General features: G+C 36.7%; 1 protein-coding gene across 2 annotated transcripts in view; it reads right to left on the minus strand.

Annotated features, from left to right (window-relative positions):
• Nucleotides 1-5,886: 5,886 nt before the first annotated feature.
• The window catches only part of ARL6 (ADP ribosylation factor like GTPase 6), a 61,855-nt gene continuing 41,760 nt past the window's right edge, over nt 5,887-25,981 (minus strand). Inside the window, exons 5-8 of one of the 2 annotated variants that reach the window (XM_065876621.1) lie at nt 22,206-22,335; nt 10,903-10,958; nt 10,759-10,771; nt 5,887-5,920 (exon numbers count right to left, since the gene is read on the minus strand). In XM_065876621.1, the coding sequence (XP_065732693.1) occupies nt 5,887-5,920; nt 10,759-10,771; nt 10,903-10,958; nt 22,206-22,335 (233 nt within the window). The remainder of the gene's footprint in view (nt 5,921-10,758; nt 10,772-10,902; nt 10,959-22,205; nt 22,336-25,981) is intronic. The other variant, XM_065876623.1, reaches the window with a different exon arrangement.

Here is a 25,981-nt window from a genome sequence, read left to right on the forward strand (position 1 = left end):
TAAAACCATTATTAGCTCAAGGGCCATACAAAGACAGATTAGTAGTTTGCTGACCCGTGACCTACATAATAGAGATAATAGCGCCTACCTCATAGAGTTGTTATGATGATTTTTTTTGAATTTTATTTATATTTTTATACAGCAGGTTCTTATTATTTATCCATTTTATACATATTATGTTATGATGATTAAATGAAGTAATATACATATATAAAATGCTTAGAAAGTGCCTGGCACATAGTAAAAACCACAAAAATGTTTATTATTACTACTATATTTCTAACCAAATTTTATTTTCAAAGTACCTCCTATTCCTCTATGACTTCTAGCATTACTTGGTGACTTGAAATTTGGTGAAGAATTAAATTTGTCCTTTTTGGTTTATTCTAAATCACCAGAGAAAAGTTTAATACTATATGTTCATGAAGCTGCCAATTGTGGCATTAAAATCGAATGATCAGAGGGAAGAATCAGTAATGGTCCTGAGGCAGTTCCTTGCAAACCCCAGAAGGAACATCCTTAATGAGAAAGATTCACAATAAAAATGTAATAAATAAGTTACTTGAAACATTTAATTAAACACAATAACCATTTCTCAGTCAAAGTATTTTCTTCCAGTCACAGAAATGAACAAACCTATTTTAACATCCATTTAAGTGAGCATTTAATATTGGTTTTATTTTATAATATAAACATCGTTTTATTTTTTTAACATCTTTATTGGAGTATAATTGCTTTACAATGGTGTGTTAGTTCCTGCTTTATAGCAAAGTGAATCAGTTATACACATACATATGTTCCCATATCTCTTCCTTCGTGTCTCCCTCCCTCCCACCCTCCCTATCCCGCCCCTCCAGGCGGTCACAAAGCACCGAGCTGATCTCCCTGTGCTATGCGGCTGCTTCCCACTAGCTATCTACCTTACGTTTGGTAGTGTATATATGTCCATGCCTCTCTCTTGCTTTGTCACAGCTTACCCTTCTTCCTCCCCATATCCTCAAGTCGATTCTCTAGTAGGTCTGGGTCTTTATTCCTGTCTTACCACTAGGTTCTTCATGACAGTTTTTTTTTTTTCTTAAATTCCATATATGTGTGTTAGCATACGGTATTTGTCTTTCTATTTCTGACTTACTTCACTCTGTATGACAGACTCTAGGTCTATCCACCTCATTACAAATAGCTCAATTTCGTTTCTTTTTATGGCTGAGTAATATTCCATTGTATATATGTGCCACATCTTCTTTATCCATTCATCCAATGATGGACACTTAGGTTGTTTCCATCTCTGGGCTATTGTAAATAGACCTGCAATGAACATTGTGGTACATGACTCTGTTTGAATTATGGTTTTCTCAGGGTATAGGCCCAGTAGTGGGATTGCTGGGTCATATGGTAGTTCTATTTGTAGTTTTTTAAGGAACCTCCATACTGTTCTCCACAGTGGCTGTATCAATTTACATTCCCACCAACAGTGCAAGAAGGTTCCCTTTTCTCCACACCCTCTCCAGCATTTATTGTTTCTAGATTCTTTGATGATGGCCATTCTGACTGGTGTGAGATGATATCTCATTGTAGTTTTGATTTGCATTTCTCTAATGATTAGTGATGTTGAGCATTCTTTCATGTGTTTGTTGGCAGGCTGTATATCTTCTTTGGAGAAATGTCTATTTAGGTCTTCTGCCCATTTTTGGATTGGGTTGTTTGTTTTTTTGTTATTAAGCTGCATGAGCTGCTTATAAATTTTGGAGATTAATCCTTTGTCAGTTGCTTCGTTTGCAAATATTTTCTCCCATTCTGAGGGTTGTCTTTTTGTCTTGTTTATGGTTTCCTTTGCTGTGCAAAAGCTTTGAAGTTTCATGAGGTCCCATTTGTTTATTTTTGTTTTTATTTCCATTTCTTTAGTAGGTGGGTCAAAAAGGATCTTGCTGTGATTTATGTCATAGAGTGTCCTGCCTATGTTTTCCTCCATATTAACAAATTGAAGGAGAAAAACCATACGATCATCTCAATAGATGCAGAGAAAGCTTTTGACAAAATTCAACACCCATTTATGATAAAAACCCTGCAGAAAGCAGGCATAGAGGGAACTTTCCTCAACATAATAAAGGCCATATATGACAAATCCACAGCCAACATCGTCCTCAATGGTGAAAAACTGAAAGCATTTCCACTAAGATCAGGAACAAGACAAGGTTGCCCACTCTCACCACTCTTATTCAACATAGTTTTGGAAGTTTTAGCCACAGCAATCAGAGAAGAAAAGGAAATAAAAGGAATCCAAATCGGAAAAGAAAAAGTAAAGCTGTCACTGTTTGCAGATGACATGATACTATACATAGAGAATCCTAAGGATGCTACCAGAAAACTACTAGAGCTAATCAATGAATTTGGTAAAGTAGCAGGATACAAAATTAATGCACAGAAATCTCTGGCATTCCTATACACTAATGATGAAAAATCTGAAAGTGAAATCAAGTAAACACTCCCATTTACCATTGCAACAAAAAGGATAAAATATCTAGGAATAACCTACCTAAGGAGACAAAAGACCTGTATGCAGAAAATTATAAAACACTGATGAAAGAAATTAAAGATGATACAACTAGATGGAGAGATATACCATGTTCTTGGATTGGAAGAATGAACATTGTGAAAATGACTCTACTACCGAAAGCAATATACAGATTCAATGCAATCCCTATCAAACTACCACTGGCATTTTTCACAGAACTAGAACAAAAAATTTCACAATTTGTATGGAAACACAAAAGACCCCGAATAGCCAAAGCAATCTTGAGAACGAAAAACGGAGCTGGAGGAATCAGGCTCCCTGACTTCAGACTATACTACAAAGCTACAGTAATCAAGACAGTATGGTACTGGCACAAAAACAGAAAGATAGATCAATGGAACAGGATAGAAAGCCCAGAGATAAACCCAAGCATATATGGTCACCTTATCTTTGATAAAGGAGGCAGGAAGGTACAGTGGAGAAAGGACAGCCTCTTCAATAAGTGGTGCTGGGAAAACTGGACAGGTACATGTAAAAGTATGAGATTAGATCCTCCCTGGCACTGTACACAAAGGTAAGCTCAGAATGGATTAAAGACCTAAATGTAAGGTTTTATTTATTTTTTAACTAAGAAGCAAGAAGGAAAAACCAGATAGCAAATCAGTTAAAATGCTACAGTATTTTAATGTACCAGAGCTACATGCAGAATGTATTTGCCTTAAGTTTTCTCTAGAGTAACTACATATATTTATGGAAATCACAGTATGGTGGGAAAAGAATAACTTAAGTAATCAGAAGGCAATTCATAATTTTTAGCAGACAACCTATAAATGAAAAATATATACAACTCAGCTCTTTTGTGATTTATAAGTCACAGGCTGAATAGGGCCACATTATAAATATTTAAATGCAAAACATACAATAGGCTAACTTTTGAATATTTTATGAGATGTCACATTGAAATGTGGAGCTTAATGAATTAAACTTTGTTAACACAGGGATGTCTAAACATAAAATAACACTTGCTTGAGCTTTAATGCAATAAATTTTAATTGCATAATATGTTAAATACAAATGCAATTACCTCAGTGTATACACACATGGCATGCTGTGGCCACTGTAGCCCATCTTGCTTCTACATAATCTTTACATGAAAATGTAGAGTACGAATGGATGTTTATATAGACTATAAACTAGATCTGGAGATCATGAAAACAAAGGAAGCATTTAGTACTCTCTTCTACATATTTTCATAGGTGTAAATTACTGTAGTTTGTGGAATACTAATTTAGAATCAACAAATCAACATAATTTCAAGAATTATTTTTATCATAGTCATTCCTGCCCAGAGTTTAAATTTTGAAGTGTTAATAGACTTAAAACAAGCAAAAAGAAAAAAAAAAGTAGTCCCTTGTCCCTGAGCTCCAGCACCCCAATCCTGGTCTCCCACCCCAGTGAGAGATTTTTCCCATCCTTTTAGCTATTCTTATGGCAGATATCTCTATATTTCTAAAATCAGTAATACTCTTAGCTCTTGAATCATCCATTTTAAACAGACTGTTTGGTTCTGAATCCCAGCACCACCATTTACTAGCTCTGTGACCATAAACATCCTTTTTTAGGCCTCAGTTTCCTTGTCTGTAAAACAAACACTAGAATCTACTACATAAGGCTATTATGAGGATTATATGATGCAAAATCCCATACATGTAATAATATCTTGCTCAAAATATAGTGATAACTTTTATTATTGTTATTGTTACCTTACGGTAGATGAGGATTTGAATTCTCTTAAAACATCCCTTTCTCCATCCTCCTAAAATAGTTATAGCATATTAGGTTTTTTTTGTTGAATTACAGTGTTTTCATCTTCATGTCTGTTTTATATTTGAGGCAGTTCTAGATTAATGAGACTCACTTTGTATCTTCATCAAAACAATTTGAGAGGCTGGCAAGCTAGCTAAAATGCTGGATCACTGGAATATTCTGGATGACTTTCAATGTGCCAAATTCGAAAGCACTGGGATTTCTGGACTAAGAGAAACTGAATTATAGAACTTTTACTGAAGTTTTAAAATTATTTTATTCAAATCTCTGTGAAACATACCACTACTGTAGTTATCATAATACATCTTTATTACTCACTTACCTTTTGTCTTCTGTTTTTATCATTTTCACAGCTAAGGATATTTATGGTGTTACACATTATATATTACAGTTTTTCTTTATATGTAATATTTTTCAGGATTTACACAATTGCTCTATCTACTGTTTCCCAGTGATTAATTAAAAATGAAAGCTTCTATTTAGAGTTTACAATTATAAGCAGTCTCTAAGTTGTGAGAAGTAACACAATTTGCATACAGTAGATGGCAGAGATATGTTTAGAATTCTAAAAAACATTTTTGTAGTAGTTTATGCCCAGGAAAAACACAGTTGGTGAGTCACAGTCTATTTTAATAAAGTACTGCAGTAAACTGGAGACATTTTAAAGGAAGAAAGAATAAGTCAGTTGTAATAATTATGAAGAATCACATTAATACATTTTTATACTTCTTAATCTTAAAATGCAATATTTTCAGTCAGCCAATGAAATAAAATTAGATACTCTGTATGAAAAGATTCTCAAATTCTCCCTCATTAAATTTTAAGTTCTCTGAGGATAAGGAATATGTTTTGTTTACCTTGTATCACCATTGCCTAGGACAATGCCAAACTAGTATAGGTACAGAGATGTTTCATTTATTTATTCAGTGTTTTATTCACTGAATAAATAAATTCAGCTTAACTTGGTCTCAGGTAGTTTACAAATGTTTGACAGTAAAACACCAAACACCATATTAACACAGCATTATTCTTTTCATCATATAAAGCACACTAGTTTGTATATTACATTTTATGTTTTATTGACAGTGACATATAGCAAAACTTTAATATATATTAATTACCTATGGTCCCTTATAAACATTTAAAAGTTCTTTTTCACAAGCATAATCATACTACAAAGTCATATCATAAGCTAAGTTTTTAGAAGACAATTAAAAAAATAAAATGCATTAAAGATATCATAAATCAAGATGAGATACTGAGATAACTCTGACTTTACACATTCTAATTACAATCAAATGTAGACCTTTCAAGAAGTTGATAATTCTGGGGAGGGAGCCCTTCAGGAAACATTTAGTTTTTATATAATTAATGGCCAGATTAGCATACCTGAAGTCTTATGTTCTTAAAAACCTCATTCAGAGTCCATAAATGCAAGCAGAAGATTATCAAGTATTCTTAGATGTAAAAACTTTCAAAAAATTTAAAGTATTCAGTTTGCCTTAATATATATTCCTTGAATTGAAAATTGTTGAGGTTTCCGAATACTATCTTTTCATGTCTTCACAGCCTGGATTTGATCTGATAATAAAAACCAAATAAAAAATTATTAGTCTCTACAGGGCAAAACCCATTCTCTAAAGTAATCCAAGACATATCCATAAGAACATGGTAGAAACCTATGTGTACGCTTTTTTCTTTTTAAAAGCACAATTCACACTATAGTTTGTATTTTTGTCATTGTACATGCACCTAATTAAAATCAACTAGTTCTACAAGGCTTGTATTAAAAAAAGCAGTTCCTTGCCTCATCCCCTCTTTCTCCTTTCACAGGCAACTACTTTCAACTCCCTTTTAGGTGATTACCTGTGTATCTCTAAATAATATGCTTTTATTATTGCTTCTTGAAATATCAGTTCCTTTAATGTAATAAGGGGCTTCGGTTCTCAACACTTGTACACTGTTCTTCTGCCACGCTCATCATGTAACCAATACTCCCATTTTCCTAACACAGTGATGTAGTCATCAATAGGATGACTATATGAATGCTATTCACAGCTGAAATGAGTGATATACCCCAGTTACTTTTCCTTTCTTCTACTACATTTTGTTTTCCCTGCAGTTATTAATTGTTCTTCATCCCCAACCCTGCTTTAGCTTTTTTTTTAATGTACTTAACATTAATTCAGTCCCACTACTCTCACCCTGTTTCAACCTTTACTATTATGAAGCATAGTATACAATCAATTTCACTTTCTTGAAGAACTCTCCCTTAGTCTTGTGCAAAACTAATCTGAACCAGTTGTTCTCCATGTTTGCCCAGTTATTTTCATATGAGATCTTTCATTATCACTCCAGGATCTCCACTATCATCCTAGGGATTCCTTCCCAACTCTCTTGTGCAGATTTCCCCTATTTTTTTTTCTTGTTGGTTTATTCTTTTGTTTTTGATCAGTACACCTCAGTGGCTACCTTAGTAAATGGTATAGAAAGTGAACTCTTCAGACTTTACATGGCTGAAGATGTCTTAATTATACAATTATAATACACTGATACCGCCGGCAAATATTATTTTCTCCTTAGATTCTTCCAGGCATTGCTTCCAAGTGTTGCTGGTGAGAAGTCTGTTGCTACTTTGTTTCCTTATCCTCTAGATGAAACCTCTTATTTTCTTCTCAGGAAACTTGTAGAATCTTCCTCTGTCTTACAGTATCGATTTTAATAATGATGCACCTTGGTGTGGGAATATTTTCATCCACTGCATTGGGCTCTCAAGGGGCCTTGCAACTAAAAACTCATCCTTTCGTTCTGGAAAATACTGTTTGATGATTTATTTGATGACTTTCTCCCCTCTCTTCTCTCTGTTCTCTCTTTTAGAACTTCTTATTAGGTTATTGAGCCTCCTAAAATGACTCCTTACTTTATCTTTTCTTTCCATTCTTTGTCTTTTTTGCACCTTCTGAGAGATTGTCTCTTTTTTATCTTCTTTTTATTGAGTTTTCCATTTCTACTATTCTTATTTTCCAAGAACTCATTTTTTTTGTTCTTTGTTCTTTTTCAAGTAGTATTCTTGTCATATTCATGAAAGTAATACATTCGCTCTTATCTCTTTGAAGCTACTCTAATAGTTTTTTGAAATGTTCTCCCTAAATAGTCTTCTTCTAATCTGCTTTTTTGTTTATGTTCCATAATTCTAATGTTTTGATCTTCAAATACTTGGTGATCTTTTGCTATCTTCTCATATGTATGGGTGAACACTATAAAGCTGATTGGAATTTTGTTACATGTGTGAGGCTTGTCAAAAGTGATCTTCAGTCTAGTGTATCTAGCTAAGCCGTTTCCTTGAGAATTTCTGATGTTAATACCTTTAGGTCTTTTCTCTTAGTCTGGTCTGACTCCTCAAAGTTGACTTGCTATCTCCTACCTATTGCCAGTGTCTTCTAGGAGAAATAGGAGAAGGCAGAAGACAGTTATAACCTTCAGTATGAAACTTTCAGTTACTCCTCATTTTCAGGTCAGCATGCCAACATACAGTTGTGCTTGGTGTTCTCCAGTCCAGGGATACTATTTGGCTCTCTGCAAAGAATGAAACTTCAATCTTCTTTTGGGGCAAGGATGTATAACTGTCTTCTCCTTTCTGTCTCACTTCATCCTTATTTCCAATTTCCATCAATTTCTGAGCCTTTGAGGGGATCTGCAATGTAAATTAGGATGCTTTCCAGCTTTCTCCAGTGCTAGCTTAGAATTCCGCTTTCTCAGGTCTGTTAAGTTATTCAACATTCATCAGATATTTGGCTTTCAAAATTTGGTTGCCATTTTTGTCGCTCCCATTCTTTTTGGGTTAAATGGCTTTAAACAAAAGTCTCTTTGCTGTCAGTGAGATCTGAAGAGGGGATGAAACTAAGTGTGTGTTCAATCCTCAGTCTTTCATTGGAATACTCATATGCACAGTTTATAAAATTCTTATATTAAAACCTGGAAGCATTATTAACTTTTCACATACAGATAAAGTCATACAATGAATAAGTTTCATTAGTCACATGAGAGGATTTCATTTTATAAATATCTCTCTTTACCTCTGCAATGGTTTCTGTATATTCTCTGGTGGTTTTAAAAAATATTTCATAGTCTACTCATCGGTTCTTGTCTTTGGCTGTAGTGCATAGGTAATTATTGAGAATTCTTCCAAAAGAGAATGGAATCATGGCACAAAATCTGTCATTTAATGTTTTACCCACAATTTTTCAACCGTAAACTTAAAATAATAAGATTAAATTGGTCCAAAATGAACCACAGGCCTTCTGGTTTATCATGCTAGGAAATTTCAGAATTTTGCAAGGAAAATGAAGAGATATAAGTTCAGAACATCCTTCACAGATTTACAGAAAAACTTTTGGCTAATAAGTTAACAGTTATAGGCACAGACTAGTCTCCTATATTTATTGCTACCTATTTTGCAGTATAGGTTTTCCCCTCTTTTCAAATCCAGAGAGACAGTTAGAAGCATCAAAAATGTAAACTATTTACTGTTACATAGAAATTATGAACAAAGGATCTCCTACTCAAAACCAAACTGATATACTTTTAAACCTACATACTAAGTTTCCTCCTCTACTAAATGGAGAAGTTAGGTAAAAGGGTAAATTTAACATTTTTTGAGTGCTTTCTTATGGTAGGCACTTTAACACATACAGTATTTCATTTAATCTGTATGGCAATTTTTGAAATTTTATTTATAATTTTACAGATGAAGAAACTTATTTTTATAAGATAATTAGAGACATTAGTTAATAATTAATAAGTAGTGGAATAAATCTGCTAGACTTGAAAGCCCAAGTGCTTTTTACTACTATTCCACGCTGCCCACATAAAATGGGGATACTACTACTTACTTTGCAGAGGATTGTTGTAAAGGTTACATAAAATAATATGGTAACTCAAGGGCACAAAAATTTTTCCTATAAAGTATCCTTCTTACAAAGACTTGGGAGGTAAGATGCAAAGATAATGGATCAGAAAAGTCAAAGACACAAAAATTAGGTAAGACCAGAGTTGGCAAGTGGCACTGTGATGTTGGATCGTTACTGACACCTAGTGGCCTCATTGTTACAGACAAAATACCCCCCCCCAAAAAAAGAGATCTACAATTTAAAATTCAGATGACCATCAACCTATTTTCAGTAAGTTACTGTGCTTTGAATTACTATATTATGAGCAATTGTGGTGTTTCCATCCATGCTATATCTCCACTGTGAACAATAATAAGCACTTGTAAAATAAGAAGTAAAGGCTGAAAATATGCTTCTAGTGTCTTCTCTGTAATGTTTCTCTGTAACCTATCTGTTTTATGTGGGAATCAGTCCCAGAGTGGTCACTTTGACCACTTCTTTGCACAGTCTAGGAAATGAAGTTGGTGTGTTCACAGAAAAATCCCACTAGCTCATCTGAGAACTACTAGAGGTTCTCAGTTAAGTTTCACTTAATTGTAAAATATAACTAGAAGGTTCTTTGCAGTTTAATGGTAAATGTCATGATGACAACACGAAAGAGAAAAAAATACAATGCTCTGTGCAGTTACCTAAAACACCACATTTTACTAATAACACATAGAAATATTTATCAGATGTACATTTAGTACTTTGAACCAAAGAAATACTACGTCTCTTTATGTATGGACAAGCAGGCTACTCTTAGATCCACTATGACATACAGAAGAGAAAAAAAACCACAAATAACTGGAATTAAGAGGGTTGTGTAGAAGAAATTAAATTTATAGCCACAAGACTACAGCTAGAATTTATAATCTCTTGTTATTTCACCCTTGTTCAGGGCAGGGAGATTCTAATAGAAATCATCCTCAATTGTCTTGCTCAAAAATGGAAATTTTTTGGCCTGATCTTCAAGGGTCCTGTAATAAGAAGGACCTATAGAACTTGGTTTCATTCACATTCACATTTTGTTGCTCTCTGTGGGTCATTGTGCTTCAATCCATTCCTGTGTCTAGTACACAATGTAACCTTAGGAAAAATGATATATCTTAATTTATGATAGCTATTGTGATGAATAACAAATAGAACTGTGATTACAAAACATTAATAGAATACCAGCATATATAATACTAAATATGAGTATTAAAAGTTGTAAAAACACGCTATGAATAAATGGAGCCACATATGGTGTATAGCATGATTCTTGAACGATACATGTCATGAAGATTTATTTTTAGTTATTGACAGTAAGGTCTAAAATTTGTCCCAAACTTCAAATGTGCTTCTATTACTAGATCTGACAGAAATTTGTTGCCATAAATTAAAATTATTTTCTAGAGATGTCATGCATGTTGATGTAAGCACTTTATTTAAATAAATCCTTTACAAAAATGTAATTGAAGTAAATGGAGCAAAGTATTGGATACTTACTGTATTGTTTTTTCTGATAGCAGAAATAAACGGAAACAAGAGGAAGAAAGGCAGTGATATAATAAAAATAAAATGTAAAGAAGGAAAGAAAACGTGAATGGAAGGGAAATAAATGCTGAAGATGCACAGTATTTTGTGATGTACCTTGAAGCCAGTCTACACCTTCTTGCAATCCTTCTCCTTTTATGGCATCACTAGCACTGCAATAAAATCCGTAAAAAAAAATCCATTTAGTTACATCATAAAACTACAAGAATAAATACTTACAATTTTGCCATATAGCAAATTAATATATTCTACTAACATATCTGAGCAAAACTGGCTAAGCACTGAAACTGAATATATATAGGATATAAAAGTCTAAGTGTTCAGGAGCAAGACACGAGAAAATTTTTCATAATTTATATGGACATTTGGAAAAGTGTATCACTAAAAAGTTACTATTCTAGGAATATTAGACTGGCATTAATGAAACACACACTTTGAGTTATTGTCCCAGTAGCGGAAAAGTGTTATAGAATACACCACCCTACCAGCCCCAATGATTCAACAGCATTTATTTATTAGAAATGCTATACTTCCGTTGTAATTTAGCCATAGGATGGAGTGACTGTATTTGACATGAAGTTTGATATCTAAAAGGCATAAACCTGTAATTGTAACTTTGGTAAACTAGTAGAATAAAAAAATTCCAGGAGATTTCAACCATAGTTTTTTGTTTATTGGCTTCAAAAACCTGGATAGGTTGTTTAACTCTTCTGCCTTCAGTTTCTGCCTCTGTAAACTGGGGAAATATCACCATTGGTCTCAGGTGATTATTGTAAGAATTAAATATTTGAGATATGGATATAAAACACTGAACACAGGGTCTTTTCATTGTCTTTCCATTCTTGAGAGTAAACCTAAATCCTTACTGTGACATTATTTTATAAATAATAAAAACTTATATAAACTAAAATAATAAAATGCAGAAGATTTTTAGGGTATCAAATAATCCTTTTCAAAGATACAGACTAATAGCTTCTCATAACATGTTACTGATATAGTTATTTCCTTTCAAAATATAATCGTATAATAACAATTAGTATACATAATTAGATTTTCTGAATGATTAGGGTTCCTTTTAGTGTGCTGAAGCATGATTTTAAAATGTACTCAATTACCTTAAAGCTGTTAATTGGATTCTAATCAAAACAGAAATTAACAAGGAATTACTTGTTAGACTAAGAATATTACTTATCATAAAATTATTTTAAAATAGGAAGACAGAAACAAACAGCATAAGAGACACAATTATTCAAAGCAAACTATGGATTACCTATATTAATGGCAAAACATCAGTAACTGAAATACTTATATCAAGTAAGATCAATGTATTGATTTTATCACAAACTTCTAGTCCCAAACAAGAGTACAGTACCATTAAGAAATTCTTCCCTGTTGGTGGAGGTGTCACTACCCTACTAAAAACCCTGCATCTTTTCCTAATAATTCCCAAATGTTTAAATTCTACCTTTCCTTTCAAATAAATCGTAAGACTTGTACTTGGAACAAAAGCCAAAGTCTTTACCATTTCCTACAACGCCCTATGTGACATGGTCCCTGGTTATTTCTCAGTGGCCTCATCTACAATTTCCCCCTAGATCTCTGTTCCAGCCAGCATGGACTTCTTGCTGTTCCTAGAAAACACCGGGCACATTCTCATCCAAGAGCCTTTTCACTTGCTGGCCTCTCTATCTGGAAAGTTATTCCTCTAAACCGTTGTGTGAACTGCTCCCTGACTTCAATTAGATCTCAGAGAGGGACCACATTCATTATTCTTTCTCTTACTATTCTACTTCATTTTTTTTTTAAACATCTTTATTGGGGTATAATTGCTTTACAATGGTGTGTTAGTTTCTGCTTTATAACAAAGTGAATCAGTTATACATCTACATATGTTCCCATATGTCTTCCCTCTTGCGTCTCCCTCCCTCCCACTCTCCCCATCCCACCCCTCCAGGCTGTCACAAAGCACCGAGCTAATATCCCTGTGCCTTGCGGCTGCTTCCCCCTAGCTATCTACCTTACTACGTTTGTTAGTGTGTACACGTCCATGACTCTCTCTCACCCTGTCACAGCTCACCCTTCCCCCTCCCCATATCCTCAAGTCCGTTCTCCAGTAGGTCTGCGTCTTTATTCCTGTCTTACCCCTAGGTTCTTCATGACATTTTTTTTCCCTTAAATTCCATATATATGTGTTAGCATACGGTATTTGCCTTTTTCTTTCTGACTTACTTCACTCTGTATTACAGACTCTAGGTCTATCCATCTCATTACAAATAGCTCAATTTCATTTCTTTTTAAGGCTGAGTAATATTCCATTGTATATATGTGCCACATCTTCTTTATCCATTCATCCGATGATGGGCGCTTAGGTTGTTTCCATCTCTGGACTATTGTAACTAGAGCTGCAGTGAACATTTTGGTACATGACTCTTTTTGAATTTTGGTTTTCTCAGGGTATATGCCCAGTAGTGGGATTGCTGGGTCATATGGTAATTCTATTTGTAGTTTTTTAAGAAACCTCCATACTGTTCTCCATAGTGGCTGAACCAATTCACATTCCCACTAGCAGTGCAAGAGGGTTCCCTTTTCTCCACACCCTCTCCAGCATTTATTGTTTCTAGATTTTTTGATGATGGCCATTCTGACTGGTGTGAGATGATATCTCATTGTAGTTTTGATTTGCATTTCTCTAATGATTAATGATGTTGAGCATTCTTTCATGTGTTTGTTGGCATTCTGTATATCTTCTTTGGAGAAATGTCTACTTAGGTCTTCTGCCCATTTTTGGATTGGGTTGTTTGTTTTTTTGTTATTGAGCTGCATGAGCTGCTTGTAAATTTTGGAGATTAATTCTTTGTCAGTTGCTTCATTTGCAAATATTTTCTCCCATTCTGAGGGTTGTCTTTTGGTCTTGTATATGGTTTCCTTTGCTGTGCAAAACCTTTGAAGTTTCATTAGGTCCCATTTGTTTATTTTTGTTTTTATTTCCATTACTCTAGGAGGTGGGTCAGAAAGGATCTTGCTGTGATTTATGTCATAGAGGGTTCTGCCTATGTTTTCCTCTAAGTGTTTGATAGTTTCTGGCCTTACATTTAGGTCTTTAATCCATTTTGAGCTTATTTTTGTGTATGGTGTTAGGGAGTGATCTAATCTCATACTTTTACATGTACCTGTCCAGTTTTCCCAGCACCATTTATTGAAGAGGCTGTCCTTTCTCCACTGTACATTCCTGCCACCTTTATCAAAGATAAGGTGTCCATATGTGTGTGGGTTTATCTCTGGGCTTTCTATCCTGTTCCATTGATCTATCTTTCTGTTTTTGTGCCAGTATCATATTGTCTTGATTATTGTAGCTTTGTAGTATAGTCTGAAGTCAGGGAGCCTGATTCTGCCAGCTCCTTTTTTTGTTCTCAAGATTGCTTTGGCTATTTGGGGTCTTTTGTGTTTCCATACAAATTGCGAAATTTTTTGTTCTAGTTCTGTGAAAAATGCCAGTGGTAGTTTGATAGGGATTGCATTGAATCTGTAGACTGCTTTGGGTAGTAGAGTCATTTTCACAATGTTGATTCTTCCCATCCAAGAACATGGTATATCTCTCCATCTATTTGTATCATCTTTAATTTCTTTGATCAGTGTCTTATAATTTTCTGCATACAGGTCTTTTGTCTCCTTAGGTAGGTTTATTCCTAGATATTTTATTCTTTTTGTTGCAATGGTAAATGGGAGTGTTTTCTTGATTTCACTTTCAGATTTTTCATCATTAGTATATAGGAATGCCAGAGATTTCTGTGCATTAATTTTGTATCCTGCTACTTTACCAAATTCATTGATTAGCTCTAGTAGTTTTCTGGTAGCATCCTTAGGATTCTCTATGTATAGTATCATGTCATCTGCAAACAGTGACAGCTTTACTTCTACTTTTCCAATTTGGATTCCTTTTATTTCCTTTTCTTCTCTGATTGCTGTGGCTAAAACTTCCAAAACTATGTTGAATAAGAGTGGTGAAAGTGGGCAACCTTCTCTTGTTCCTGATCTTAGTGGAAATGCTTTCAGTTTTTCACCATTGAGGATGATGTTTGCTGTGGGCTTGTCATATATGGCCATTATTATTTTGAGGAAAGTTCCCTCTATGCCTACTCTCTGCAGGGTTTTTTATCATAAATGGGTGTTGAATTTTGTCGAAACCTTTCCCTGCATCTATTGAGATGATCATATGGTTTTTCTCCTTCAATTTGTTAATATGGTTTATCACATTGATAGATTTGCGTATATTGAAGAATCCTTGCATTCCTGGAATAAACCCCACTTGATCATGGTGTATGATCCTTTTAATGTGCTGTTGGATTCTGTTTGCTAGTATTTTGTTGACGATTTTTGCATCTATGTTCATCAGTGATATTGGCCTGTAGTTTTCTTTCTTTGTGACATCCTTGTCTGCTTTTAGTATCAAGGTGATGGTGGCCTCGTAGAAGGAATTTGGGAGTGCTTCTCCCTCTGCTATATTTTGGAAGAGTTCGAGAAGGATAGGTGTTAGGTCTTCTCTAAACGTTTGATAGAATTCACCTGTGAAGCCATCTGGTCCTGGGCTTTTGTTTGTTGGAAGATTTTTAATCACAGTTTCAATTTCAGTGCTTGTGATTGGTCTGTTCATATTTTCTATTTCTTCCTGATTCAGTCTTGGCAGGTTGTGCATTTCTAAGAATTTGTCCATTTCTTCCAGATTGTCCATTTTATTGGCATAGAGTTGCTTGTAGTAATCTCTCATGATTTTTTTAATTTCTGCAGTGTCAGTTGTTACTTCTCCTTTTTCATTTCTAATTCTATTGATTTGAGTCTTCTCCCTTTTTTTCTTCATGAGTCTGGCTAGTGGTTTATCTATTTTGTTTATCTTCTCAAAGAACCAGCTTTTAGTTTTATTGATCTTTGCTATCGTTTCCTTCATTTCTTTTTCATTTATTTCTGATCTGATTTTTATGATTTCTTTCCTTCTGTTAGCTTTGGGGTTTTTTTCTTCTTCTTTCTCTAATTGCTTGAGGTGCAAGATTAGGTTGTTTATTCGAGATGTTTCCTGCTTCTTAAGGTGGGCTTGTATTGCTATAAACTTCCCCCTTAGAACTGCTTTTGCTGCATCCCATAGGTTTTGGGTCGTTGTGTCTCCATTGTCATTTGTTTCTAGGTATTTTTTTATTTCCTCTTTGATTTCTTCAGTGATCACTTCAGTATTAAGTAGTGTATTGTTTAGCCTCCATGTGTTTGTATTTTTTCCAGATCTTTTCCTGTAATTGATATCTAGTCTCATGGCGTTGTGGTCAGAAAAGATACTTGATACAATTTCAATTTTCTTAAATTTACCAAGGCTTGATTTGTGAACCAAGATATGATCTACCCTGGAGAATGTTCCATGAGCACTTGAGAAAAATGTGTATTCTGTTGTTTTTGGATGGAGTGTCCTATAAATATCAATTAAGTCCATCTTGTTTAATGTATCATTTAAAGCTTGTGTTTCCTTATTTATTTTCATTTTGGATGATCTGTCCATGGGTGAAAGTGGGGTGTTAAAGTCCCCTACTATGAATGTGTTACTGTTGATCTCCCGTTTATGGCTGTCAGTATTTGCCTTATGTATTGAGGTGCTCCTACGTTGGGTGCATAAATATTTACAATTGTTATATCTTCTTCTTGGATCGATCCCTTGATCATTATGTAGTGTCCTTCTTTGTCTCTTTTAATAGTCCTTATTTTAAAGTCTACTTTGTCTGATATGAGAATTGCTACTCCAGCTTTCTTTTGGTTTCCATTTGCATGGAATATCTTTTTCCATCCCCTTACTTTCAGTCTGTATGTGTCTCTAGGTCTGAAGTGGGTCTCTTGTAGACAGCATATATATGGGTACTGTTTTTGTATCCATTCAGCCAATCTGTGTCTTTTGGTGGGAGCATTTAGTCCATTTACATTTAAGGTAATTATCGATATGTATGTTCCTATTCCCATTTTCTATATTGTTTTGGGTTCGTTATTATAGGTCTTTTCCTTCTCTTGTGTTTCTTGTCTACAGAAGTTCCTGTAGCATTTGTTGTAAAGCTGGTTTAGTGGTGCTGAACTCTCTCAGCTTTTGCTTGTCTGTAAAGGTTTTAATTTCTCCACCAAATGTGAATGAGATCCTTGCTGGGTAGAGTAGTCTTGGTTGCAGGTTTTTCTCCTTCATCACTTTCAGTATGTCCTGCCGCTCCCTTCTGGCTTGTAGGGTTTCTGCTGAGAGATCAGCTGTTAACCTTATGGGGATTCCCTTGTGTGTTATTTGTTGTTTTTCCCTTGCTGCTTTTAATATGCTTTCTTTGTATTTAAATTTTGACAGTTTGATTAATATGTGTCTTGGCGTATTTCTCCTTGTATTTATCCTGTATAGGACTCTCTGTGCTTCCTGGACTTGATTAACTACTTCCTTTCCCATATTAGGGAAGTTTTCAACTATAATCTCTTCAAATATTTTCTCAGTCCCTTTTTTTTCTGTTCTTCTTCTGGAACCCCTATAATTCGAATGTTGGTGCGTTTCATGTTGTCCCAGAGGTCTCTTAGACTGTCCTCAGTTCTTTTCATTCTTTTTTCTTTATTCTGCTCTGCAGTAGTTATTTCCACTATTTTATCTTCCAGGTCACTTATCCGTTCTTCTGCCTCAGTTATTCTGCTATTGATCCCATCTAGACTACTTTTAATTTCATTTATTGCGTTGTTCATCGTTGCGTGTTTCATCTTTAGTTCTTGTAGGTCCTTGTTAACTGTTTCTTGCATTTTGTCCATTCTACTTCCAAGATTTTGGATCATCCTTACTATCGTTATTCTGAATTCTTTTTCAGGTAGACTGCCTATTTCCTCTTCATTTGTTAGGTCTGGTGCATTTTTATCTTGCTCCTTCATCTGCTGTGTGTTTTTCTGTCTTCTCATTTTGCTTATCTTACTGTGTTTGGGGTCTCCTTTTTGCAGGCTGCAGGTTCGTAGTTCCCGTTGTTTTTGATGTCTGTCTCCAGTGGCTAAAGATGTTTCAGTGGGTTGTGTAGGCTTCCTGGTGGAGGGGACTAGTGCCTCTGTTGTGGTGGATGAGGCTGGATCTTGTCTCTCTAGTGGGCAGGTTCACGTCTGGTGGTCTGTTTTGGGGTGTCTGTGGCCTTATTATGATTTTAGGCAGCCTCTCTGCTAATGGGTGGGGTTGTGTTCCTGTTTTGCTAGTTGTTTGGCATAGGTTGTCCAGCACTGTGGCTTGCTGGTAGTTGAGTGAAGCTGGGTGCTGGTGTTAAGATGGAGGTCTCTGGGAGATTTCTGCCGTTTAATATTATGTGGAGCTGGGAGGTCTCTTGTTGACCAGTGTCCTGAAGTTGGCTCTCCTACCTCAGAGGCAGAGCCCTGACTCCTGTCTGCAGCACCAAGAGCCTTTCATCCACACGGGTCAGAATAAAAGGGAGAAAAAGTAGAGAGAATTAGTAGAAGTATGAGGAAAGAAAGAAGGAAAGGAGGAAAGGAAGGAAGGAAGAAAGAAGCAAAGAAGGAAAGAAAGGAGGGAGGGAGGGAGGGAGGGAGGGAGGAAGGAAGGAAGGAAGGAGGGAAAGAAGGAAAAAAGACAGAAAGAAAGAAGATACAGTAAAAATAAAATAAAGTATAATACAGTTATTCAATTAAAAAATATTTAGAAAAAAAAAAGGGACGGATAGAACCTTAGGACAGATGTTGGAAGCAAAGCTATACAGAGAAAATCTTACACAGAAGCATACACATACACCTTCACAAAAAGAGGTAAAGGGGGAAAAATCATAAATCTTGCTCTCAGAGACCACCTCCTCAATTTGGGGTTATTCGTTGTCTAAAGGAGGGAAGGAAGGAAGGAAAGAAAGAAAGAACTAAGGTAAAGTATAATAAGGTTATTACAATTAAAATTAATTATTAAGGAAAAAAAAAAAAAAAAACCATGGACGGATAGAGCCCTAGGACAAATGGTGGAAGCAAGAGTATACACAGAAGATCTCACACAGAAGCATACACATACACATTCACAAAAAGAGGAAAAGGGAAAAAAATCATAGATCTTGCTCCTAAATTCCACCTCTTCAATTTGGGATCATTCCTTGTCTATTCAGGTATTTCACAGATGCAGGGTATATCAAGTTGATTGTGGAGCTTTAATCCACTGCTTCTGAGGCTGCTGGGAGAGATTTCCCTTTCTCTTTGTTCTCCCAGCTCACAGGAGCTCAGCTTTGGATTTGGCCCTGCCTCTGCGTGTACGTCGCTGGAGGGCGTCTGTTTTTTGCTCAGACAGGACGGGGTTAAAGGAGCTGCTGATTCGGGGGCTCCGGCTCACTCAGGCCGGGGGTTGGGGGATGGGGGAAGGAGGGGCACTGCGTGCGGGGCGGGCCTGTGGCGGCAGAGGCGACGTGACGTTGCGGCAGAGGCCGGCGTGACGTTGCACCAGCCTGAGGCCTGCCGTGCGTTCTCGCAGGGAAGTTGTCCCTGGATCCCGGGAACCTGGCAGTGGCGGGCTGCACAGGCTCCGCGGAAGAGGGGTGTGGAGAGTGACCTGTGCTCGCACACAGGCCCCTTGGTGGCGGCAGCAGCAGCCTTAGTGTCTCCCGCCCGTCTCTGGGGTTCGCGCTTTTAGACGCGGCTCGCGCCCGTCTCTGGAGTTCCTTTAAGCACCGCTCTTAAACCCCTCTCCTCACGCACCAGGAAACAAAGAGGGAAGAAAAAGTCTCTTGCCTCTTCGGCAGGTGCAGGCTTTTCCCCGAACTCCTCCCGGCTAGTCGTGGTGCACTAACCCCTTCAGGCTATGTTCAAGCCGCCAACCCCAGTCCTCTCCCTGCGCTCTGTCCAAAACCGAAACCGGAGCCTCAGCTCGCAGCCCCGCCCGCCCCGGCGGGTGAGCAGACAAGCCTCTCGGGCTGGTGAGTGCCGGTCGGCACCGATCCTCTGTGCGGGAATCTCTCCGCTTTGCCCTCCGCACCCGTCGCTGTGCACTACTCCGCGGTCCCGAAGCTCCCCCCTCCGCCTCCCGCAGTCTCCGCCCGTGAAGCGGTTTCCTAGTGTGTGGAAACTTTTCCTCCTTCACAGCTCCCTCCCACTGGTGCAGGTGTCGTCCTTATTCTTTTGTCTCTGTTTTTTCTTTTTTTCTTTTGCCCTACCCAGGTACGTGGGGAGTTTCTTGCCTTTTGGGAGGTCTGAGGTCTTCTGCCAGCCTTCAGTAGGTGTTCTGTAGGAGTTGTTCCACGTGTAGATGTATTTCTGGTGTATCCATGGGGAGGAAGGCGATCTCCGCGTCTTACTCTTCCGCCATCTTCAAGGTCTCCACCCTCTACTTCATTTTTTTCATCCTCCCAACTGACATTTTATACATCTATTTACCTGTTTTATTATTTGTCTCCCTCACAAGATAGTAAAAAAGTAAATACGTACATATATCACACCAGGGACTTAGTCAAAGAACACACTGGAAGAACAATAACACAATCAGACCTGAAAATCAGAGTTGACTATATGTTTAGTACACTGGTCAAAAATAAACCCAAAAATTTTTCCTTTAATTTTCCAGACTATATTTCTCTATGAGCTCTTCTTTACCTACCAAATTTACTTGTACCTAAGACAAGAGAGATGCAATATTTTATCTCTGCATCACTGAGTGCTACTTTCTTTCTCTAAAATTAACGGATAAATGTATTTTTAATTTCATCCATGCTTTAAAAACATTGCAAAAGATAAAAACAAACTTAACAAGTGAAACACTAATTGGAACGTAGTGAGATGTCCAGTTTGAATTAAGGAGAAGTCAAAATTTTAGATAAATTCAAAAGAAAAACTTGGTATTCTTCTATAAGTTGTGGAATATAGAAACTGGTAATATGTTATAAGTCCATATCCTTTTAGCATCAGGTATTACTTTTTTCTCTCACTAAAAAATATTCAGGTGTCACAATAAATCTGTTAAAATTCAATTACTAATTATTTTAAGTAGAAAGAGATTTTTCCATTTATAAAATTAATTTCTACTTCGAAATTAAGAGGACTGCATCTTTTACTAATTAGACCTATGTTTTGAATGTTGTACTTTCTATCAAAGCAATCACAACACTTAATGCAAAAATTAAAAATTATTCAACTTCAGATGTTATCAATTTAAGCATGATATACAAAAATACAAAGGTTCTATCTCAAGATATTTCTCTACCCCAAGTCCCTCCTTTCTTCACCAACCAAAAACCATAAAACCTCAAATTCCAACTCAAGAATCATTTAGTAAACACTGACTTTTCCTCTGATTTCCAAAGTAAGGAGGGTTTTACTTGAGATATGAAGCCTTGGGTACAGAAAAGTTTCAAGGGCTTTCTCAAGCTCTTCTCTTTTCAGCACCAAGGTTAGCTCTTAAAGTTCTTCTCTGAGCTCTACCACTTCCTTGTTTTGTGTTCAGCCTTGCTCTATAGATATCTTCTTATAAAAAGGGGAAAAATGGCAAGAGAAGGATATCCTTCAGCATAGAGAGGTAAGCAGGTGGATAGAAGGAAGGTTAATTTAACATAAGGTAGTGGTAGGCTTTAAAATACTAATATATAACTTCTGGTTATCCTCGTTGGAATATTTTGGTAGAAAGGCACACTGGAGTTATATATATTAGTAAGAAACTGCTTTCCAAATAAACAATGTATAATAATTTCAGACACTAATTATTTAAGAGTTCAACCTTATTAGTATGTCCAAATAATATTAATTTTTGCATTTCTATTTATTCATATCAACAAATACTTATTGTGTATCTACTAAGTAGCAGGTACCATTACTATTCTGGGGGTTACAGAGTAAACAAAATCAATGAAATCCCAGCTCTCATGGTACTAATGCACTAGTGTAGGAAGACAGACTATAAAACAAAAAATAAAAGAAGAAGGGGTCATATGGAAATACAAAAGTAAAGCAAAGTAAGGAAAAAACAAGAGATGGGGGTAAGGTATAGTGATGCTTCAGAGTTATTAAGAGAGGTCTCTTTCCTGAAGGAACTGCAATAACAAGCAGGAAAATTATTTTAAAGAATGATTCCGACAATGTGAGTAACAAGTACAAACACCTTGAGGTGGGACTGTGGTTGGCTGATTCAATGTGCAGAAGGATATCAGTGTGGCTGAACTTGGGTGAGTAAGTGGGTTGGTTAAGTTGTTCTTTTAAAGAGTTGTTTTTATTTGTCTATCCCTGAAAAGATTTGAAAGGTTTTAACAGTAATATATTAATGAATACCTGCAAGCCACGATTCTATAAAACAAAATCTTTACCTTACATCTTACCACTTATAAAGTGAGCTTGGAAGAAACCCTTAAAGTTTGGAGATTTTTTTCAGAATGATAAAATGAAAAGTAAATATAAAACTTTACCAAATATGCCATGGTTTATCTTTGATGTTCTCTAAACACAGCAATTGAGACACTTTTACAGATGTCACTGCATCTCTAAGATCCATTTTGTTCGCAAAGAATAAAATTGGTATTCGGCGGTGCTTAATATCTAAAAGAGAAAATAAGGCTATCATCACATTTCCAGCTTTTTGGGTTATTTTCTCCCAAATCCTTAAAACTGTAATCCAATGAAATTGTTTTCCAACCACTTCTTCCCATATCACACATACATAAACATTTAAAGACATATACTGTGAAGCATGTATTTGAGTGACAGGAGAATTTTAAAAATACCTATTCTTAAGATTATCTGCCCTCTGGTTGGAACTGTAAACTAAAGATGGATGAGGTGGGAGTCGGGGGCTCATTAAACAGTTACTGAACAGCACCTAGAAAAGGGTCAAACATTTTGGGTTTCATTTTTACTGTCAACAAAAAAAAGAGGTCAACTTCAAACAGAAGTAGGAGTATAAAATGGATCTTGGTTTTATATTTTAGTTGCAGCATTATAAGTAACCTAGATACTTTAACAAGATGTTTTTACCTTGTTACAATTTGGGGAGCATTTTTTTTTTACTTTTGAATACATAATACATTTAAATAGTTCAAAATTCAGAAGAGACAAAACTATATGCAGCAAAAGAATCTCCTCCCTCCCACCTTTGTCCTAGTCCATACACCTGTCCTCCCTACAAGAGGCAACCCATATCATCATCTGTTTCTTGGCATCCTGGCATCTTTTTATGAATATTTTACATATTTGAAAACAATTATTATATATTATTCTTACAGCAGACTATTCTCATTATTTTACACCTTTTGCTTTTCACTTAATTTCATAGCTTGGAGATTACCCCATATCAGTACATACAGAGAGCAGTTTCGTCATTATTTTAACAGTTGTGAATGTCCTGTCTTTCAGTACTACGTACCATAATTTATGTGTCTAGTACCCAACTGAGATATATTTGTGTTGTTGCCAATATTTACAACTATAAGCAATGTTATAATGAATAAACTTGTACATACAAAAATTTGTACAGGGGCTAGAACATCTATAGGATAAATTTGAGAAGTGGAGTTGCTGGGTCAAAGGATATGTAAATTTCTAATTTAAAAATTCTCCCATAGTTTCTTCCACTGCTGTAATAGTGTAATTTTTATATTTAAATATTTAGTCCAGCTGGAATTTATCCTGGAGCAGAGAATTTCAGAGTAGATAAAAAAGAAAGATATGAAGTAAGATATGAAGTTTACAAGAAGCACACTTTGAACATAAGGACAAACAAGTTGAAAGTAAAAGGCTTGCAAAACATATTATGCATATGCTTAGGTGTAAGAGAACTGGCATGGCTACACCAGTATCAGACAAAGTAGTATTCAATATACAAAGGGTATTAGCAAAGAAAAAGAAAGCCATTTAAAAATTATAAAAAGGTGAATCAAGAAGACAAAACAATTTTAAGTGTGTATCTAAGAGACAAGCTTCCAAATACATAAAGCAAAATTTGAGAATATTAAAGGGAAATCAAATAAATTCACAATCATAGTGGACACTTCAACACCCCTCTTTTAGAAATTGATAGACAAGTAGACAAAAAAAAATCAATAAGATTGTGGGAGATGTGTGATTGTTTTCCACAGGACTGAATGAGGAAGCAACTTTGGGTGGCGTCTGTGGGAGGAAAAGGCTCCCTGTCCACACCCCCTGACATCTGATGCCTGGCTGTACTGCTGCTTGCCCCAGATGATTATCTTAAACTGCGGCACAGAGCCTTCATTTCCCGGACTGTCCCCAGGCAGTTTATTCTCTACTCTCTCAGGTGCAAAATGGAGTTCACTTCCTCTCATGGGCACACCAAAATCACAACTGTTTGCAGAATAGCCATCAATGAAAAAGACCGGAATATATCAGAAAGGATATTCTACAACTAAATACATAAAGAAGGAATCACAATGCGATGGGTAGGAGGGGTGGAGTAGAGATATAGTCAAATCCCATACCCCTGGGTAGGTGAGCCACAAATGAGTGAATAATTATAACTGCAGAGGTTTTCCCAAAGGAGGGACAGGTCTGAGCCCCATGCTAGGCACCTGAGCCCAGGGGTCCTGCACTGGGAAGATGAATCCCCAGAGCATTTGTCTTTGGAGGCCAGAAGGGCTCACTTTTGGGAGACCCAGAGAACTGGGGGAAATAGAGACTTTACTCTTAAAGGGTGCACACAAACTCTCATGGGCTTCAGGACTCTGGGCAGAAGCAGTAATTTGATAGGAACCTGGGTCAGACCTACTTTGCTGATCTTGGAGAGGTAAAGCTCACCCTGGGGACAAAGACACCGGAGGCAGCCATTTTGGGGAACTCGTTGTACCATGTGGACACTGGTGCCAGTAAGCTCATTTTGGAATCCTTCTCTAGCTTATCCCAGCCTTGCCCTGGCCAGACCCTGCTCTGGGACTGGCTGGGCCCTGGCCCTGCCCACTAGCGGGTGAACACAAGCTTCAAGACACCCTGGGCCCCATATCCAACTGTGTCAGGAACTGGCCCCACCCACCAGCGATTCAACACCTGCTATGGGACCCCTGGGCCCTGCAACCAGAACCCAGGACTTGGCTCTGCCTGCCAGTAGGCCAGCACTAGCTCCAGGACGTGGCTTCAGCCACCAGTGGGCAGGCAACAGCCCCAGGATCTCCTGGACTCTGACTCCGCCCACCAGTAAACCAGCTGTAGCCCTAGGGCCTCTTGAGTTTATGCAGTCAGCTACCTCGAGAGCTGATCCTGCCAACCAGTGGCCATCAGCCTCCACACAAAGCAGGACCTGGCAACCAATGAACCAGGAGCCAACCAGGCCTACGAAACTACCCACACAGTTAGCCCGACACAACAGAAGGACCCATACAGCCTCATGGGGGGGAACTCCTAGAGCATATAGCTCTGGTGACAAGAGAGGAGTGTACTGTTGAGACATAAGACATCTCTTACAAAAGGCCACGTCTTCAAGGTTGGTGAATATAACCAACCTATCAGATACACAAAAATAAAAACAGAAAGTTAGGGAAAATGAAGTGACAGAACAACATGTTCCAAACAAAAGAACAAAATAAAACTCCAAAATAAGAACTAAGTGAAGTGGAGCAAGGAAGTCTACTTGAGAAGGAGCTTAGGGTAGTGATTATAAAGATGATCAAAGAACTCAGGAGAAGAACGGATGCACAGAGAGAGAAATTAGAAGTTTTTAATGAAGAGTTACAAAATATAAAGAACAACCAGAGATGAAGAATACAATAACTGAAATGAAAAATACACTAGAAGGAATCAACGGTAGACTAAATGATACAGAGGAACAGATCAGCGACCTGGAAGATAGAGTAGTGGAAACCACTGATGTGGAACAGAAAAAAGAAAACAGAATGAAAAAACATGAGAACAGTTTAAGAGACCTCTGTGACAACATCAAGCACACTAATATTTGCATTATGAGGGTACCAGAAAAAGAAGAGATAGAGAAAAGGTCTGAGAACATATTTGAAAGCCTAATAGCTGAAAAACTTTCCTAACCTGGGAAAGGAAACAGACATCCAAGTCCAGGAAATACAAAGTTCCATACACGACTAACTCAAAGAAGAGCACACCAAGACATTGTAATTAAAATGGCAAAAATTAAAGATAAAGAGAGAATATTAAAAGCAGCAAGAGACAAGCAATGAGTAACATACAGCAGAAGTCCCATAGGGCCATCAGCTGACTTTTCAGCAGA

The sequence above is a fragment of the Phocoena phocoena genome, chromosome 4, assembly GCF_963924675.1.
Source record: "Phocoena phocoena chromosome 4, mPhoPho1.1, whole genome shotgun sequence".
NCBI classification, from domain to species: Eukaryota; Metazoa; Chordata; class Mammalia; order Artiodactyla; family Phocoenidae; genus Phocoena; species Phocoena phocoena.